This window comes from Carettochelys insculpta, chromosome 6, assembly GCF_033958435.1.
Source record: "Carettochelys insculpta isolate YL-2023 chromosome 6, ASM3395843v1, whole genome shotgun sequence".
Lineage (NCBI taxonomy): Eukaryota > Metazoa > Chordata > Testudines > Carettochelyidae > Carettochelys > Carettochelys insculpta.
The window spans coordinates 16,462,860-16,483,839 of record NC_134142.1 but is presented as its reverse complement, the minus strand read 5'-3'; the positions used below and the strand labels follow the sequence as shown (position 1 = coordinate 16,483,839).

General features: G+C 39.4%; 1 protein-coding gene across 19 annotated transcripts in view; it reads right to left on the bottom strand.

Moving 5' to 3' along the window:
- Positions 1-20,980, bottom strand: part of SYNE2 (spectrin repeat containing nuclear envelope protein 2) — a 300,242-nt gene that overhangs the window by 118,263 nt on the left and 160,999 nt on the right. For 18 of the 19 annotated variants that reach the window (XM_074996338.1, XM_074996337.1, XM_074996346.1 and 15 more), the window contains 7 exons: positions 17,678-17,821; positions 15,556-15,696; positions 15,027-15,209; positions 14,086-14,223; positions 10,412-10,597; positions 7,833-7,955; positions 5,626-5,808 (listed from right to left, as the gene is read on the bottom strand). In XM_074996338.1, coding sequence (XP_074852439.1) covers positions 5,626-5,808; positions 7,833-7,955; positions 10,412-10,597; positions 14,086-14,223; positions 15,027-15,209; positions 15,556-15,696; positions 17,678-17,821 — 1,098 coding nt within the window. The remainder of the gene's footprint in view (positions 1-5,625; positions 5,809-7,832; positions 7,956-10,411; positions 10,598-14,085; positions 14,224-15,026; positions 15,210-15,555; positions 15,697-17,677; positions 17,822-20,980) is intronic. The other variant, XM_074996348.1, reaches the window with a different exon arrangement.

Here is a 20,980-nt window from a genome sequence, read left to right as displayed (position 1 = left end):
TTCAAAGAATGCAGGACCCACATGGAAGGTGTTTTGCTTCCTGGGTTTTTTTTTGTTTGTTTGTTTTTGGGCCTAGTTTGGCCAACTGCAGGTTACAAAATCCTTCTGAAAGTTTAGTACATGTATCGTTAAGTGGACACATTTCCTATGCAGCGGTTCCCAACCTTTTCCAGATGGGAACCCATTTTGACAATTCAGGAAGACTTGCTGACCCAAGGCAACTCAAAACAGGAGTGAGGGGGAGGGTAGTGCCGTAACTAGTTAATTTTGTACCTGAGGCAAGAACATAAAATTGCGCCCTCATGTTTATATAGTCATAATAGTTATTTCATAGAAAAGGGGAATATATTAATAAAATAATAACACTACATTTACTACAGTTAATCAGAGCTGTGGTGGTGGAAAGATACTCATCACCAAACTGCTCCCCCCAGCTTAAAACCCAAAATCAGGGACTCGGGGAGTCACTCTCAGGGGCTGGAGAGGGCTTGAGGGGGCTAGGAGAGTCACACTCAGGGGCTAGGAGTCACACTCAAAGGCTGGTGGGCCAGGAGAGTCACACTGAGGGGCCAGGAGTCACTCTAGAGCTGGAGGGGACTAAGGGAGTCACGCTCAAGCTGAAGGGTCTAGAGGGTGATAGGGAACTCACCCGGGGGCTAGGAGTCACTCGGGGCTGAAGGGGGTAAGGGTGTCACACTCAGGGTTAGGGGAGTCACACTCAGGGGCTGGAGGGGGCCAGAGGAGAGTCACATTTGGGCTGGAGGGGGCTAGGGGAGTCCTGTAGAAACCCAGCTGGGGTGACCCCACTGCTTGCAGAGACTGAAAGCCAGTGAGCTGATCAGCTCTGCTCTCTCACCCTCACTCCCAAACTTGGACCAGGCCCCCACCTTACCTGAGCTGGGTGCTACTCCTCACATATGCAATTCTCTACCCTGCATCTGAAATGGTTCTCAATTTAATTGATTGGCTTAACTGCCTGACAGCTGTTAATCCAATTAAGAAGTTGAGAACCACTTCAGGAGCGTGAATGGCTTCTTAAGAGCCACCTGTGGTGCCACCCAGCCCAGCTGGTGACCCCTTTGAAATGTAATCGTGACCCATGTTTGGGTCCTGACCCACAGGTTGCAAAACCCTGTATTAAACTCTTTCATATCCAGCCTTATATTATCCAGAACTCTCAAATAACTGGCATTTTAACCATAAATAAAATTTAGTTACATTTTCCATAAGTACAGTATAGCGAGATTAAATACAACAAATACAGTGTAAGTTTATAGTGTACAATGCTACCGTTGTTAGTAAATAAAGTACTCTGCATAGATTTTCATTTGTTTCTTAATATCTAGTCTGGTTTTTCTTTAGTATTATGCATTGCTAGGTATACCTCTCTATTATCCAGAACACTTGAATATCGGACAACCTGCCGGTCCCATGGCTGCTGGATATGAAACAGTGTACTGTAAAAAGCAGGGGTCTTCTTCACTGAGCTGTTATGTATGTTGTGTTTCTTCTTCTTCTTTTTATCATCATCACTATTTTTTTGCATCATCATGGTCCTAGGAACCATAGCCATAAACCATGGCCCCACTGTGGTAAGTGCTAAACAAAAACGAAACAAGCCCTGCACAGTTTGCAGTAGATCTTTGCTTTGTGCTTTATTCTGACCCAGAACCTTGAGTAGGTTTTTTTGACTATGTCAATGAGCAGTTTTTATAGACAGAAAAGTGGGTGGGAGAATGCTATCAGAAAAATATACCAGGAGGTATTTGGATCCAAATATGATGCACGAACAACGAGAGTAACAAAGAGGAAGCCGTACTAGTCTATACACTATCAAAACAAAAAGCAGTAAAATAGCACTTTAAAGACTAGCAAAATGGTTTATTAGGTGAGCTTTCGTGGGACAGACCATAGCCAGACCAGAACAGACTCAATGTTTAAGGCACAGAGAACCAAAAACAGAAAGCAAGGAGGACAAATCAGAAAAAGATAATCAAGGTGAGCAAATCAGAGAGTGGAGGGGTGGGGGGGAAGGGCAAGAATTAGATTGAGCCAAGTATTTTTAAAGTATCTTTAAAGTGCTATTTGACTGCTTTTTGTTTTGAACAATGAGAGCCGAGCCCTGAACTTGTATAAACTGCCATTGCTTCACTGACTCTGCCAATTTACCTCAGCAATGGACACTCTAGATAGACTGAACTAGTATAAAAACACCTAATTTTCAAGAGAGGTTACTTTTTGTAAATAAGTCTGAAAAAAATAATGCAGCTTAATACATGAGCACAATACTTCTTAAAATATGAGAACAGCATATGAGACCAGCATTTTCAGGAAGAAGGGGCCTCTGGAAAAAGGACTTCCTTCCGGAAGCTTCCCTGGGGCCACGCTTCTACACGGTGTTTTGGAGTCCAGAAGAACAGTTTTCCAGACTCATAACCATGTGAGGTTACGCTAATGAGGCGTGGGGAATTTGCATCCATGCCTCATTAGCATCTTTCACTCCATGTATTAGCATGCCACTTCTGAAGGAAGTGGCCTGTGTACAAACAGCCACAGAGTACTAATGACATTTCTGATGCAGTTAATAACAAAATGTTCATGCTTTAGTACATTTCCTTGCAATATCTTTGCCGAACAATAGACTCGTATTGGACTAGCTTTCAGCCTACACAATAGGACTGGAGGGTCTTCGCTGCACAGTATGGTTCCCAAGTTGCCAAGAAACACAATTTTTCCAATCTGTTTTCTAATGAAGAAATCTCACTTAAAAATTGAGTTAGACTTGTAGGGGATAATGGCAAAATGGCAAGCATAAACATTACAGTGCTTCCAACAAATAAAATATATTTCACAGCAGTGAAAACGTATGCCTAATGGCCTGTCTGAATGACTGGGACCCATGTAATAATTATAATTTGCACTTGTACAGTAGTTTGTCTCTGAGGATCTCAATGGGCTCTGCAAACTTATTGACTCCATTTTACAGATACAGGACATCAGAGGCTCACACAGGAGATCTGAGATAATAAACAAACAAAACCCCAAATTCGTGACATTTCAGTACACTTTTTTACCACAGGATGCTTTAACATTGTACACTGCAGTACACTGCCACAGCCTCTGGAGCTCCTGTCTTCCCCCAGCCATAAGAATGTGAATACCTTTGGCATATTCCATGCCAGAGCCTCTAAATTTTAGGCACATATGCACATATCTGGCTTCAATGATTGCTACCTTCATATGCTAACTGCAGCAGGTATAAACACCAAACTGTCAAGCAGTGGGAGAACAGCCCTAAAGACTCCCTTTAGTGGAGAACAGTTAAAAATGTGTTTTTAAGAATAAACACACTTTTGTTTGATGACCTCACCCTGAGAAATGCAGAGACCCATCTTGGTTCATTTAGTCCTGAGCCTCCACCCTCCTTGGTAACCAAAAAATATTCATAGATTCTAAGGTCAGAAGGGACTGCTGTGATCATCTAGTACATTGGCCCTCACCTGGAGTGCACATAACCATAGCGCTATGCAAAGATCTTTCATCTAGTTATTTGCCTAGTTTTACAACTGGCTACAAAGTAGAACTAGCAAAGTCAGTAGAAAATAAAATTTCATACAATGATTTGCTTATACTGCTCTACCTGCTATACACCAAAATGTAAATACAGGTTTAACCTCCCTGGTCTGTCACCCTCAGGACCTGACCAGTCCTGAACAAGAGAATTTGCTGAGCCAAGGGAGGTCTCTTGCTTCCAACCCCACAGCCTGCTGTCCTTGCCCCCACCAGCTCTGTTTCTGGCCCTGGCTGATCCCCCCTGCCTCCAGTCCTAGCCAGCTCCATCCCCTTCCTATCACCAGCCGCAACCCCTGTGGACACCAGCCCTGACCCCACAGATAGCAGATGCCATCCCAGGCTTGCAGATGCCAATTCCAGCTGGATGCTGCCCTCCCAGCACAGCAGACCCCTGGGGCTCTCTGATCCAGCAACATCTGTGCTCCAGCCACAGCATGGATATTGCTGAACCAGAATGTCCTGGTTTTGGGAGGTGCAACCTGTACAATGTTTATATGCCGCCTAAGTTATTTTAAAATTGTATAGTAAAAATGAGAATGTAAGCAAAATTTTGGTAATAGTGTGCTGTAACACATTTGTATTTTTAAGTCTGATTTTGCAAGCAAGTAGTCTTTATGTAAGGTGCAACTGGGGGCATGCAAGACAAAGCAGATGCTCGTTTCAACTTCTGATCATTAGATATTACTGTATACTTTTGTATGCATTTGTCCCCCCTGCAAGTAGGTAATTACAGACCATAATCAACTACTTAGTACCTTATTTTTGTTAAACCAAATAGATTGTGCTCCATAGTATATTGTCTAATCTATTAATCGTTCTCATAGCTCTTCTATGAACTCTCTCAAATTTTTGAGCATTATTGTTAAATTGTGGGCAAATCAACTAGACATAATATTCCAGCAGTGGTCATACCAGTGCCAAACACAGGCTGAACTTCTCTAGTCCAGCATTCTCTAGTCTAGCAATATTCATGGTCTTGCATGATTTTTGTTAATCAGATGTCCACTTATGAGTTGCAAGCACATTTTTCATGGTCCCATAAAGTTTGTTTACAGACATCAGTCCTGGCTCTCAGTGTTCTGTGCTGCTGTTTACCTGTAATTTACCCCTAAATGTCTTGTAAGAGCCCAGTAAGCTATGGAAACGTTGATAATTGCTGTTAGACAATAATGGCCTCCTATAGGTCAGCAAATTCTCTTGTTCAGCACCAGTCAGGTCCTGAGAGTGCCAGACTAGAGAGGTTCAACCTGTACTGAGATAAAATAACCTCTCTAATCCTACCTGAGACTCCCATTTATGCATCCAAGGATTGTGTTAGCCCTTTTGGCCACAACATCACACTGGGAGCGCATGTTCCACTGATTACCTACCAGAACCCCCAAATCCTTTTCAGAGTCACTGCTTCCAAGAACAGCTAACCTCTATTAAGAAGTCGAATTGTAGCACACAATACGAGGTCAGGAGATGTTCACCTTCAAAATGGTAAGCAGCGCAAGTTACAATGGAGGAAGTTAGCCCACTGTGGTTTACTGATAAGAAGAGATTACATCCTTCAGAAATAACTGCTTCAGCAACAGACTTTGCAGTACTCATATTTTAACAATTAATGATAATGTAATTGAATTATTGTTAAATGCTAGCTATATATAACACAAATATTTCATATTCTGTATAAAAGTTTGAGGTCTGAATTTCAGCAGAGCACCCACATTTTGCATTGATGTTGGTTGTGGGAGCAGAAGTATTTTATTAATATAACAATTAACCAAGTCACTGTTACTGTGTAATAGCAAGAGGTGCCATAAAACATTAGCTGTGTAGGAAAAGAAACTGACATCTCTTAAGCTAAATTCCCAAGTTAAATACACATCAAGACATTTATAGTGTGCTTTGTTCTTGCATTAAGTTACGAAGCAAAAACAGAGATAAGAGACCTGGCTGGCGTATTATATGTTCTTGTCTTGACAATCATACCTCGTTACCAAAAATTATTACGGAGTTTTGAATGAAATTTCAGAACAAATGAATCCTATGTCAATAGAAGTACTTTACCTCCAGTAGCACATTTTGTTCCTTGGTAATTTTTTCTAACATTTTCAGTTCTTTCACAAGTTGGGCTGTTCTTTTGAAGACTGAGAGAGGTTGCATTCTCATTCCTGGTAACCTAAGACCTTCTTCATAGCCCTGTATCTCAGCAAGGGTCTTCTGGAAGGGACTAATATGGCCAAGAATAACCTAGAAATATAAGTGTAACCAGAATATGCTATAAAGAGGAAATAATGAACACTTTTGTCACACTATTAAAAAGTTCTCTTCAGTAAATTCTGCAGGACTGATGTTAGCCTCTCTCTCAGTTTACCTTCAGATAACTTTTACCTCAGAAACTTTTCAAAAAATGTATAATAAGGGTGTACAAATCAAGAGGAGCATCATGACCCTTGCGGGTCACTGGTCATTGGGACTATTCTAGTCCATCATGTGGACCTGCAGCATATTGTAGAAATGCTGCATGTTACTAAAAACACATGCAATTAGCACAGAACACTCTATTCCACCTGATAAATAAGCGCAGACAGAAAATCATATCTAATATACTCTAGTTTTACTGAGTAGTTAGGCAATTTTAACGGTTCAATGACCTCCATCTATTTCAGATGAACTGTGCAGGACTGTGAAAAGCTTTGACATCACAGTACAAAGTTCATGGAAGACTCAGTTAATAATTTGGACAAAGAGAGTAGGATAGCTTTGTTTCTCACTGCTCTGTTGTAATCTAAGAGGGGTAGCTCTAGTAGTCTGCACCTTCACAAACAACAAGAAGTCCTGTGACACCTTAGAGACTAATACATGTATTAAGTTATGGGCTTCTGTGGGTAAAATACACTTTTCAGGTTCTGTGCTCTGCATGTTATTATTAAGGTACCACAAGACTGCTTGTTATTTGCTTTGCTTTAGGAATGTGAAAACTCACTAAGGCTTCATCTGCCCTGGCAAACCCACCAGATTCAATGCCAGTTCAATTAACAAGGATGCCACAACTGTACCTGTTTATTACCTAAATACAGAGTCACACAGATGTCATCAGAAACTGACACAGCTTATTTAAATTTAAAGTTACCCAAACAATAGGTGATCTTTCAGTCGGTTTCACTAAAATAGGGATGCAAATGGCTGTGCTATCTATGTTATGGTTTACAAGTGTTCAACTCAGTGGGAGATATTTGTATATTTCTCTAACATTGACAAAGGCTACATTTTGGGAAGGAAAAATACTCTGTTCAAGGTGAAATACTTCTTCACAATGTTACTCATGAGCCATTTACTTTAGCAGGTACAAGTACCTTTTGGATAATAGAACAGCAAACATATGACCAAACTTTCTGCTTTCCTCTTAAACATAATCCACATATGTAGAATAACTGAAAATGTGGCTTGTAGACGGACAAAAGTAAATAGAAAAGATCTTTATAACTTTGGATTTATGGAATCTAAGGAGGGACAGCAGAACATCATGACCAAAATACCACTGAAACAAAGTGTTCCATTAAATAATCATGGAATTACAAAATATATGACTGAAAGGTAATTGGATAAGAAGATTGAACATATATATGCTTTTCCATCAAATGGTCTTCAAATGCTTTGTAAACAACAAATGAATTCACCCTTTTGAGGTAATATCAGAACCTTCAATTCCATAAAATGTGAACGATAATGTACAAAGAAATTAATATAATTCATTTTGAGTGTCTCGGTTTCTGAATGTTCAACTTGAAACTTAGGTGATGATTTTCAAACGTGCCAATTGCCTGCAGCTTATGTTGATGTTATATAGAGTTTGGGTGATCAGAACCTCTGAAAAATCAGATTGTAACATTTCCAGAGATAGAGACATCAAAAATTAATGTGAACTTCTGGGAAAATGTAAGCATAAACAACTTGCCCAAGGGCAAACAAGAAGCCTGCTACAGAGGGAAACAGAACACAGATGTTCCAATTTGCAGTCTCATGCATTAATCACAAGGCCACTTAATATAATTGTGAAAAAGTTCCTTCAGTCTTTGGGTTATGAGAATTAAAGCCACAATTTTATAATGTGCCTCCTCCTAGAAAATATTTTACAGTTACTGTCCTCAAAACTAAGTCATTCATCATCATAATTTATTGTTTGAATTCCTAAACACTTTCAGTATTTATGAAATGCATTGATGTATTTATTCAATGTAAGAACAAAAAGGTTTAATGCGATACATACTCACCTGTCCATGTCTAAGATGCTCCTTAGGAGTAAAATCTAATATATCTTCTGTTGACAATATTGTCTTAATTGTGGCAACATCTTTCTCTACCACTTTCACTTCAGATTCAATAGCATCCACTTCCTGCATGTTTTTGAATATCCAAAAAGTTTGTGAACTACGGAATTTCATTTTACAACCACATGAATTGTTACTGTGTCTATGGCTGCCATAATCTTAATAAATATCAAATAAGTTAATGAATTGTCAGGTCTAAATTTTATCTAAATTCTAAATACATTGTACTCCAATAATTTGACGTGAAGTATATTCTCTTCTAATGCAAATTAGAACCTCCAAATGTGTGGCTTTCATTTAAATATTTCACATTAATAACAATGTTTTCAAACTGCCCTTCGAACATACATCAGTTTGTATTACATAATATGCTTACACCAGACATATAACAAAAGAGGTATTCAACTGAACCTTAAAAGAAAACCTTATAGTTTTCTACAATATACCAGAGATTTAGTGCTGCTGCATTTACAATACATTCAGCAGGTACTGTGGATTCAGGAGCTAGTTTCTATTAATTCGCCTGTGTTTCAGAGGCTCCATATCGTAATTCATATAGGGAATTAGGTATTAATGGTCAGGACATTGGTTTAATCCCTGAACAGAGAATCAAAATAACCGTGAAGTCACACATTATGGCTACAGTTACACTAGCGAGTTTTGCCAGCAAAACCCCAGTTTTGTCGATAAAACTCCCAGTACGTTTACACACAAAATGGATTTTGTCGACAGTGCGTCAGCAAAACCCACCACATTTATCAACAGCCCCGAGGCATAATGCCTTCATTGACAGATGTCTGTCAATGAAACAGCTGTGTAAATGCACTCTGGGGACTTCTGTCAACAGACAGGGCATCCACAACGATGGGCAGCCCTGTCTGCTGTGCTTCCAGATGCCTGTTTTGTTGAGAGAGCAGCTGGGCAGTCTGACTGCTCTGTGGGCAGTCTGGCTGCCCTGTTGACAGAGCCCAGCACTCTTCCAATTGTCTTTTGGGTGTGGCCATACTCTGTCGACAGAAGTTCTGTCAGGAAATCTCTTCTGACAGTGACTTCTGTCAAATGTCAGTTAGTCCATATCAGCATGGCTGACCTCGGGTGCATAGCTCAGGGACTCAACTTGTGACCTCGGCTAAAGAAAATGGGGAAGTGTCTCAAAAGAGAAGAAAAAGGGAAGTGTGTGTGGGGGGGGGCGCTCTTTAACCGTATGAAACAAACATGGAGCCTGGAGGAGCAGGAGCGGTTACTAACACATGACTTTTAAAGAATATGATAATCAAGCTAAGACTGGTGAGCCCTCCCCATTCCACATCCCAAATAAGGGACCAAGTGAAATCTGTTAAAATCTCTTCCCCTCGTATATCCCATATAAGGGAAAAAGCAAAATATGTTAAAAATGATTGGTGTATGGACATACATCACCGTGGGAAGTAGTGACATCAGAAATCCTCTAAAGGAGTATCACAGCAAGCCCCAAGGGGGGAACTCCTGATGCCCTGGAGAAGCTGAGTGTCGCTTGTGCCAAGGACTGGTCACCCTATGCCACTCCCCCCGCCTGCTCACAAGTGAGATACAATAGTGCGCAAATACTGATTGGTACTGCGGTACCTGTATAAGTATAGTTCTAGTAACATAATGAAACAGTTTGTTGTTTTATCTTTGTACCTGCTAAATTGTGTAAGTAAAAAATATTGTTTGTGTTAAATTCGTCTACGTCTTGTTATTTGTTCGTTACCCATATCCATTTTTTTCACCCATTACCCTGACAAGTGGTCAGAGAGAAAGGTACCCTTAACTGTGTATCTTGGTGTGTTTATGTCTTCGCTCATGAGCTTGTAAGGGCCACGTGTAAGGCTGGGGCAAAGACGCCCAAGGGCCCCTGAAAGGGCTCCTGCCCACTACTCGGACCCTTTTTTCAGTTAACCCCTTTTTAGTTAACCCTAATTCCAGCCTAACCCAATTAGAGACCACTAGACGAACCTAGGAATTTGTAAAACCTTAGGAACTGCACACGTCAATTTCTGTCTACAGATCTCTGTAGTGTGACCGTAGCCTATTACTAGTGGTGGAATTCTGCACAGCTGCACATGTGCATAATTCGTGAGCTGCATATTTTAAATTTGTTTGCACTGAAAAATTCTTTGGTTAGAAAGTTGCCCCAGTTCTGCCTTTCAATCACCACAGTGCTGTTACATTAGAACAGAGCATCAGCACCCAGCTGGCTACAAAAGAGAAAGAGTTCACCTTTTTGACTGTGCCTGTCTGGCCAGGTTAGGAGACCGGGGGCTATGGGAAGACGGACAGCATGGAGCTGCAGGGGTCACAGCCAGAAGTAGCTAGGCTTGCCTACCAGTGGGCTCCTGCTGCCTCTCCCTTTTATAATCTCCCAGCCTGGGTCTTTGGCCTAGTAACATCCATGGTCATGCCAGATGCTGTTGGACAAGAGAATTCCAGTTTTGGGAGGTTGAACCTGTAGCTAATGAAACACAAATCAAAGCCTGTACTTTTGGACAACTGAGACTTACATCAGCCATGTGCTGGATCTGTGGAAGAATTTCCACTATCTTTTGCTGTAAAGCTGTTACTTGACCATTTACTTCATTTATCTCTTGCACTATATTTTCTGTTTCAAAGAGGACTGATAACTCATCCAGTTCTGAACAGATGCTATGCAGAAGATTTTGCTTTTGTTCTGAATCTTCCAATGCCATCTGGGAAAAAAAAATAAATAAAACCATAAGCAAGTCTGAGGCACTTCAAATGCCTAATTCACTAATGCACCTTGGCTCAGATACAAACCTCTTCTCACGTTCTTTAACCTTTCAGCTCAAAATATAATACTGTTCTAAACCATAAAGACTTTGATTAAATGCAATAATCTAATCCTTGGACTGACAGGAGTCTCAGAAGTTTTCACAGAAGTTTGCATTCACATTCTCCCTATGGCAACCTAAACCATCTCATAACAGTGCTTCCCAAACTGACTTCCATGGAATACTGGTATTCCATGAAATGTGAATAGGTGTTCCATGAAAAAATTTCAATGACAGTGATACATTTCCTTCTAAAACATTAAATAAGAAACTGTGTGTGTGTGTGTGTGTGTGTGTGTGTGTGTGTGTGAAAAATACTACAGTATTTGCAAATTATTTAGACTGTATGTATATTAATATTTATAACACATGGTATAGTGATTATGTGATATGCTGAAACAGAGATGTAAAAATACTCTTCCCATTTAAAAAAAAAATCTGTCAAATGTTACTTATTTTTATTTTCCAGTAGTTTTCAGTAAAAAACAACAAATTTATAGAACACCAAATTTAAAAATATTTTCCATACCTAATTTTCTTTGCATTTCTTTTTCGTAAAAATGTTTTTTAATCTTTAAGGAAGGACAATCCTATTTTGAACAATACTATCCTTCCTATTTTTGTATGAAACGACACTAATCATCCTTTTTTCAGCTGTTATATTGATGTTTTGTATTGGGTTGTACTTCATTTTTACACTTAATTATAGGATTGCTAACCATCCTCCTATCAGAAGGACATTCATTTACTCAGATGATTTTTCTCTTGTTATTTTTTGTTCTTTTTTAAATAAAAATATCTAAAAACCTAACTCTTAAATCAACTTTTGAGCATTATGTGTGGCAATTTTTTGGTATGAAACTCACCCACCCCTCCTGAGACCAGCATGTAAGTGTTCCATCAGTATATGCCAAGCCCAAAAGTATTCCATGTCCAAATTAGTTTGGGAAACACTGATCTATAATATATAAGAGTGAACCATGGAAAACTACAGTACTGCTAGCAATAATCCCAGGCAAAGCAATGACATTCTGATGACATTTTACAGAAAAAGTTATGTCCTAAGAATAAATGATTCTTCTGGGCTTAATTCATGCATTCTCCTGCCAAAGCTCACGCACAGATTTCACATACAGAAACCAGTCTTTGCACCATTCTGCCCTCAGTGTCAAATTCCACTCCCAATGTTACAAAAACCTGATACTGAACATGACTTAGCAAAACCCACTTTAACAAATACACAAGAACCAACAAACTGATCTACTAATCCTAGATCAATGCATTGTTTACTAAAAACAACAGCATGACTTGTAAAATGCGATGAAGTGTAGAGCAGTGCAAAAAGTAGACAAAGGCCAGAATACCAAGTTAATCATTTTCTAAGATAGAGATCATCATCACCATCAACCACCACCACTACAGGCTCAGCACCCATTAGTGTCTGATGCCTCCCTCACTATTTCCTTCCATCTTTCCCTTTAAAGTGCTGAAGGGCTTAGTTTCTGTAGACTAGCTCCGCACCAATCTACTATATTATCTACCCATTCTCCGTGGGGTCTGCCTCTCCTATTCAAACCAACCATTATGCCGAACACCAGCATCTTGATTTTTCATATGTTGTTCATTCTGCAGATATGCCCAAATAGCTGTTACTTCCGTTGTATAACCTTCTGCAGTAGGCTCTCTTTTGGCTTCATCTTCCTATATAATTCCTCACTGATGACCACCTTCATCCATCCTATTCTCAGGATCTTTCTATAACAACTCCTCTTGAACGCCAATATCCTTCTCTTTGAACCATTCATTATCACCCATGTCTCACATCTGCACAACATGCTGCTGAACACACACATTTTCAAGATGCTCATCTTCATTCCTAAGCTAAATCGCTTTGCTTTTCCAGATCTTATCCTTTCCCTTCAAACTCACTCTTGCTTTTGCTATTCTAGTTGCTATTTCCTTCTTAGAAGCTAGATCATATGCTACTTTGTTTCCCAGACAGGTGAACTCCTCTACATGCTCTATCTCGATCACATTTATACTGATCTACTTTCCTATTTCCTTGTCTCCAAATACCACTGTTTTTGTTTTATTGATGTTCAGAATCAGTCTGTACTTCTTCCCTTCCTTGTTTAGCCCCTTCACCGTTCTCACTAGCTTCACCTCATCTTCCTCAATAACGATACCATTGGCAAACCTCAAGTTGTTGTTCTCATCCCATACAGAGATATCCCTTCTACCTCTTTTGATCTTGTCTTCTCTCTAGGTGCATGATGAAGATACTTGGTGATATCTGATCTTGTCTCATACCTCTACTCATTCTAAACCAACTTCCCCACTCTCCTCACATTTTAACTGCTGGCTCCGCATTGTCATTGATATCCTTCAATAACAGCATCAGTCTGCTAGCCACTCCATACGACTCCAACACCTCCCAAGTTACTTTCTGATCTATACTCTCAAATGCCTTCTGAAAATCGACAGAGTAATTGTAGATGATATTGTTCTTTTGTTGAGCTTTCTCCAGTATCAGTCTTAGTGCCAATATCTTCTGTGTGGTACTTCTATCTTTCCTGAATCCCACTTGCTTGTCCACTACATGTTCTTCTACCTGTGATCTCAGTCTCACCATCAGTATCGTCATCACCACCTTGCCTAGATGACTTGCTAGGGCAATCATTCTGTAGTTCTTGCACTCCAATGTACTCTCTTTCTTGTGTATTGTCACTGGCATAGATCTTGTCCATTCCTTAGGTGCCTTCCCTTCTTTCCATGACGTATGACAGTCAGTGCATTTCCTGAATCATAATTTCTCTGCCGTATTTTATCATGTCTCTCATGATTTTATCATTTCTAGGGCTCTTGTTCTTTAGTCATTTCACTTGTCTTTCTACTTCCTCCTTCAATATACCTCTCAATGCTTCACGGAGATATCTTTTAGTTCTTCAGTCAGTCACTCTGGAACACTCGGGTGGAACTAATCTGCTTTGTACAGATTAGTGCAATATCTTGTCCATCATTGCACAACCTTCTCCTTGTTCATGAGCACTTCATTGTTCTCATATTTGATCAATATCTGCTTCAGCTGCCAATTCCTTTTAATATTACTGATCATCTTATACACATTCCTAGTCTTATACTCACCACAATACCTCAGATGTATCTCTTACTTAAATTTATTTACAACAATTATATTATGTCTCAACCTACTTTTAACCAGTATGGTCATTTTTCATGGAAGTTCAAATATTCATTGGACTTCCTTATTGGTGCTTAAAAGTTTTATTGGTGTAAAAATCCATATCTACTTTAGCAGTAAGTACTTAGAACAGTTTGTTTTTTTTTAAATTTGGGCTCCCTGTAACGAAATTTGTAAATATACTTACTTGCAGGACACTGGCATGTTTACTCAAGGCTTTTGCAGAGTTATTTTCAGCTTCTGCTGTTAACAGACAATTGGTGGTTTCTATCCACAACTGCATGCTCTTCAAGAGTTCATCATACTCTTCCATCTTAGTAGTGGCCTAAAAAAAAGGAACACTCATAAAAATTAAAAATTATTAAATAATTAAAAACTAGTTGTATTTATTACTAAATTCTGAATTATGTGGTATTCTGCTCAAATCAGGGTTAGAGCTTTGGATGGAGAAACTAAAAACCCAGATTTGAGCCACAGCTCTGTCACTCTTTCTGTGAGATCTTGGGCATGTCACTTATTTTAACTTAGGCCTTAATATTCTACCTTTAAAAGGGGAATGGTCTTCTCCTATCTCATAGGGGTTTCATGAGGATAAGTCCATTAGTGGGAATGAGGGACATAAGGTGTTCTTAGAAACAAACCTGTAACTGTGAGAGATGGAAGGCCTAGTTCTCTGCTGCAGTCCACAGAAGGATTTATAGCCAGAGTCTGGCCTAACTGATTGGTTTTATAGCTACATTCTGAACAGAAATGCATTTGAGGGAAAAAATTACAGCCAGCTGAACATATTTTCATGGAGTTTGGTGAAATTAACCTTGCTATGAAATTAAAAAAAAACCCAGGATAAAATTTTCAAAAACATGAGTGATTTAGGTGCTTACTTCCTGTTTTCATGAGTGACTTAGGCACTGAGGCCCAGAGCTTCCCTGTTTCCCTCATGTTGAAAGTGATGAGAGTTAGGCACCTAAATACCTTTGAGGATCTGGATCTATGAAGCCTAAATCGTACTGACATGTCAATGGCACAAGCTCCTATGCAACTTAGGGACTTTGGACATTTTCGCCATAGTCTCTTTTTTAATGGCTGATCCTTTTTGTCAAGTCAAGAGAGCTGTTGTTTTGCCTTTACCTTGTTTAAGTTTGTAGTTCTGTGCTCCGCATGTTGAGAGACCTGCTGGTACTGTTGCAGAGGAATCATTAAGCTGTCCATCCATTCCTGTGCATGACTTGGATCCTGTTCTGCTATATCCTGTACTTCTGAATCCAGTTCATTCAGTTTGTAATGCCAAAGATCTAGCACATCCCATACTGTCTGCAGGTGGGAATAAGGTAAACAGAATGCTAAGGTCACATCAAATTGTGACAACCTACCTACCTAGTTTTTGTGTCCTGTGTGGAGCAGGTACATTTTGAATTTGCAAAGGTTCATGAACCTTATAGAATGTTCTAAATCTACCCTGGGTCACTCATGCCCAAGGCAGAGGCAAAAAAAAAGAACTTTTGCTGTGAGATGAAAAGTTTTGGAAGTATTCATCAATTAGATGATTCCATGCACATGGTCAAACAAAATGGAATGTCCCTTGCAAGTCTTCTAAATCAGATTCAGTAAGTGGATCCTTTCTCCTCAGGCTTAAAAAAAGGAAAATTTGAGATATTACCTTTTGAATTTCCTTGGCTTTTGCAATGTTTTCACTCTTCTGTTGTAACATCTTTTCTACAGCTTGAAGACCATTGCTAATGTTCTCTATTTTTTTATTCATCATATAATAAGGAGAGTTCTGCAAGATTTTGGTGCTAACCTGTCATAGGAAAGAGAAACGAAGATAACAAATATCTGTTTCTTTATTCATAACATCTCACAGACAGTTCAGAATTCTTTGTTTTATTTCTTGGCAAGTCACATAAGAATGTAAGGGCAGAATTAGAACTAAGGGAATTTTGAAGTCTGGGGTTTATTTCGAAGTTCCCATGTCTACACGGCCAGTCTGCATTTTGAAACCAGCACTTTCAAAGCATGACTGGCTGTCATTATGCTAAAGAGGCACTGAATATTCATATCAATGCCTCATTAACCAGTTCCAGTTTGTGCTATTTACACACCCCTTCCAAAAGGGAGGGGTATGTGTAGACATGGCCTAAGGATCACGGTTTTACGCATTTCCACTATATTAATACTCAGTTGTACAAAAAAAAAGAAAAAAGTAACTTTGTGGCCGAAAAACAATCCAGTACAGAATCTCTTTCTTCAGAACTCCACAGGAACAAGGAATAGGAATCACGTATCAGAGAGATAGCTGTGTTAGTCTCCAGCTTCGAGAAGAACATGAACTCTTGTGGCACCTTATAGACTAACAGATATTTTGGAGCATAAGCTTTTGTGGGCAAAGACCTGCTTCATCAGATGCATGAGTGTGGGGGTGGTTTCAGAGGAGTATTTAAAGAGTGGGGTCCCAGTAAGACTGTTGAAACTGGGCCATTTCCACCTTGCTGAACAGACCTTGTCAGCTCTGGCCCTCCCTCTCACTGGGACTCCACTCTTTAAATACCCCTCTGAAACCACACCCCACTCATGCATCTGATGAAGTGGGTCTTTGCCCACGAAAGCTTATGCTCCAAAATATCTGTTGGTCTATAAGGTGCCACAAGACTTCTTGTTGTTCAAGAAATAGGAATGAGTACCACAATTGCTGTGTCAGTTGTAGTAAATATTTTCTTTTAATTGCCCAATTGATTTAGATGCCTAGGCCCAATTTTCAAAAGTGACTTAGGCAGTTAGGACTGATCTGCACACAAAAAATTATACTACACTAATTACACTGCTCTGGTTAAAGCAGTGTACCGCACCGTCCTTAGTGTGGATGCAGTTATACTGGACTGAAGGTGCTTATTTACTAACCAGCATAGCTCACTCCCATACTGGACAAGATACAAATTATACCAATATAAAAATATCCTCATTAGTGGGGGTTGTATGGATATACCTATGACTATTAAAAAAAAGCAAAAAACAAACCAAACCCCCCCACACACTCTTATTCCAAAATATTTAGACCAATACACAGCAGGCCTCGGGCTTCTTAATGCCTTAGTCGCTTCTGAAAATGGGACTGAGACTCCTTAATCACTGGGGAGTGAGCACCAGAGAGGAGACGCTTTGCTCATCGCATCCCTTTTTCAAGAAGCAGTAAAAATGAACAACCACAAAATAAAAACAAATTGTCTAAATGAACTAGCAAGATTTTTTAGGGACACCACCATGCACTATCAGCTGCTACAAACACCACTGCTAGACGTGCCCCTCTGATGAAGAATTTATTTGCTGAACTTCTGGATGGTTTTGAAATGATCACAGAACAAAGAAATATGTTTTGAACATCTCATCTCATCCAGCTGTGCATGATGCTCTGTTGACACTTCACACTTATTGGGAAACAGAAGATAAAAAAATACTCGGGATCAAGTTTAAGGATAAGACTGAAGGGAAAGAGAAGTGTAGTGTCCTGGAAGGTATAAAATAATGTATATGCTTTCTTAACCTTGCTGAATCTGCCATTTTTTCTTGTAGTTTTATTTTACATCCTAATTTGTTGATTGCTATAATATTTTAAAAGGATAGAGAGGTAACACATGCAATTATCTGCAGCTGATCTATATCTAAGGGGGAAATGCCAGTAAATCTAGAATTTACACTAGCATATTTAACTGACACTCGTAGTTATAGCAATAATATGGTATAAAATATTACAAATAAATAAAAATGCAAACTCCACAAATTATTACCTTCTCTTCTAGGTCTTGTAATGTTTTCTTGCAGTCTTCCAACTGTGTTCCAATATCTGCAGGAACTACCCTATACTTGATTTGTAGTTTCTCCATAATACCCTTAAGAGTTTCATTCTCTCTGTTAATTATACTCTGAATTTCCTAAAACATATAAGAGCAGTTTCAGATCTTATACAACAATGAAAACTTAAACTCTGTAGGAACTAAAGTGAGTCCTCTACCATGATTATCAAAATCACAAAACCTCACTTGACAACCTAGACAAACAGATTAAACCAGAGATATTTTCACTAGTTTAGACAAATAATGCTATTCAATCCATTAGAATTAATTAAACTTGAGACCACTCAATGTGAAACTGTTGTTCCAGTAATGCTTACTGACAGAAATAATAAAATGGTTAAAACATTAAAGTCTCCCGTGGTTTAATATTCCTCTTTGTGACATTCCTGTTACAAATACCAGATTTTCACTTTCAAAGAAATTTTAACAATTTAAGGTTATTTTAACAGCTACATTATTATAACCACTATAACACAAAGACTGCTAAAAGAAAAAGCCTTCAAACTGAAGTGTCTGCTTTCATGTAATTATGTAGAACTGCAGAGCACAGCTCCTCTTGAAACAGTAGGTTCCAGTTCTGTGTAAGGAATGTCGATTTTGTGAAAGAAAAGAAACCTGAACAACTGTCTACAGCCTGCAGCCCAGAAACAAAACCTGAACTAAGTCATCTCACAGAAAGAATGAAGTCGTTTGTTTGGCTTTCTGAAATTTCAAGTTGCAAAATATCTTGTTTTTACAGTTATGTTCCCCTCCTCTCTGCCATTTTATGCGTTCAATGTAGTTTTTGAGCAAAGTGATTAATTCCTATTATGCAATAAGAACATTTGCTTTTTAATGATAGATTATGGGACAATGATTTTTCAAAGTTTCATTTCACCAATCCCCTTAAATTCCTAGCCTTCATTTGGGAATCATGTTCTGCACCTAAATACACTGCACAGAAAGACTGTATCAGTGGCTGAAATAAAGTTTTCTTTCCTGTTATGTTGTAACAGCTGGGTCCAACTATAAAGAACATAAAACTTCTGTACAAAAAACACCCCAAAGAAGCTTATTGTAACAGTGGCACTATTAGGACCATGTCAGCATTTTTGGGATCCCAAGGGACTTGTATTTGAAAGAAAACCACTCTCTTACCTGCAGTAAACAGAAAATATCCATTGCAAAAGGAACTTCCCGATCTGTATAAATACAATTTGAAAACTCTAGTGCTTAAGAGTCCTATCAGAGCTTCCCCAGCAGGACCCAAGGCAGCATGGTGTGGCTGCTAAGATGAATTGGAGCACGGACCCCAAAGGCACAGGGCTCAAGACAACTACCTTGCTCTATTCATGAACCAGGGCTCCATTGTGCTACCTGATGTATACCTGGGAGGAAAAAGGATGGTTCTTAGCCCACGGGGCTACAGAATGTTACCTCACCACATATCTTAGGTGAAACTGGAGAACTGGGAAAGTTTTTAGAACTCTCATTAGAAGGAACACTGCAAATACTGAATTTATGTTACTTAGTCATCCTTGGAAGCTGGCTCTTTTTAAAGGGCTGTCACTGATTCTTGTGCTCTGCAATTTCTGGCAGTGGTATTGGAAGAACTATCTACAGTGCTGTATCTTGCCAAGGCCATGCCACCTGGTCAGGTTCACACCTCTCATTCAGCTCTGGCAAGCACTGTGTAAGGAGTAAAGCAGGAATTTAGAGGCTGAAATGGTCCCCTTTTGCTCTTGGATACTATAAAAACCTCACTGAAATAGCAGTATTGACCTCCCAATATTTAGAGAGTAAAAGCCAATTCTTACATTGTTGTGGTAATGCTGGCTTATGAACTCCCTATATACACATACTTGCATATTCAGCATTGTGTTAACTCCCCAAGCACAACATTAACATGATGCTCATGTGTTCATATATTTCCTGTCCTCAATCCTTTGCCAACTTGTCAAACACTCAAAGTGCTTCTACAGAACTCCGTACATCTGAGCCCCAGTCTTCACTGGGGCCTTAAGAAGGTACATTAAATAAATGTGTATTATAATATTATTACAAGCAATAACAATAATGAATCTGCATAAGAAAGCTTGTTAAATAAAACTACAGTTTAAATAAGACACTCATGGGAGGTTAACAAATAAATTTAAATGATATGAAGGTGTTAAAAAACCCATAAACATCAATGTTTAAATATAAGGGCTTGTCTACGCAGAGTTAGTAGCTTGCCACACACTAAACCGTTAAGTGGAAATTCCTGTTGAGCACTTAACATTTTGCCAAGCATTTTGACCTACTAAAGTTTGAAAATCAGTACATTTGACACACTAGTCAGCAACCTTCTCAAAAAGGAGTTTCAAAATTTGACCTTTCAACTTCTATGTACAGTCCAAGTGCCAGTGATAACTTTTAAAGTCACTAAAAGTCCTACTTACAACAGCTTCATTAATAACTAAATTAAGATGCAGAGCTTTACTGTTTAGTGGTGGTTGGTAGCATTAGCTGGTCTTTCGTCAGGCGGCCTGGCTTTGAGCAAACTCCTGGCTACATGGGGGAGGAGGGGCAGGGCTGAGCTCTCGTCTCACGTACCAATGAAAATCGGCCCATGTACCACTCTTGACACGTGTGCAGGGGGTTGCTGACCCCTGCACTAATAGGTCAAAATGCACCATAGAACTTTTAGTAGCAAGGTCCACAAGGCCATTTAGTGAGTGGCACCCTATAGAGAGGAGATTTGCACCTCAGCATGCCATGCACTCTCTCCCCCAGAAAAATACATGTCCTAAAGCTGATGGAGGCTGCGATTATCTTAAGTGATCTCACATACAAAAATTTTACACCTGTGTAATTCACTGACTTCAGTGGCACTACTGCCAACATACACTTCAAGAGATCACAAATCAGCCTCTTCAAAGGTTTCCTTGGACAGGCTGGGAGGAATGAGAAGATGCATACAAGCTGTGCAGCCATCTCCAAGTGAGACAGGATTGGCTGAGTTCCTCCTTAGGATCAGCACAGGTCTCTGTAGCTGTGGCACATGACCAAGACATGTAGCTGTAGCTGGCTCCATGGCACGTACATTGTAGAGCCAAGAATTTGGTCTATATCTCACTGTGCTTAGAAACTCCAGAGGGCCAGTCCTACTCCTCTTTCAGTCAAGATATTTTTTGCTACTGATTTCAGTAGAAGGTTCAAGCCTTCTGCGTCAAATTTGGTATGTCAAAGCTGAGACCTATTACATACTATGTGACA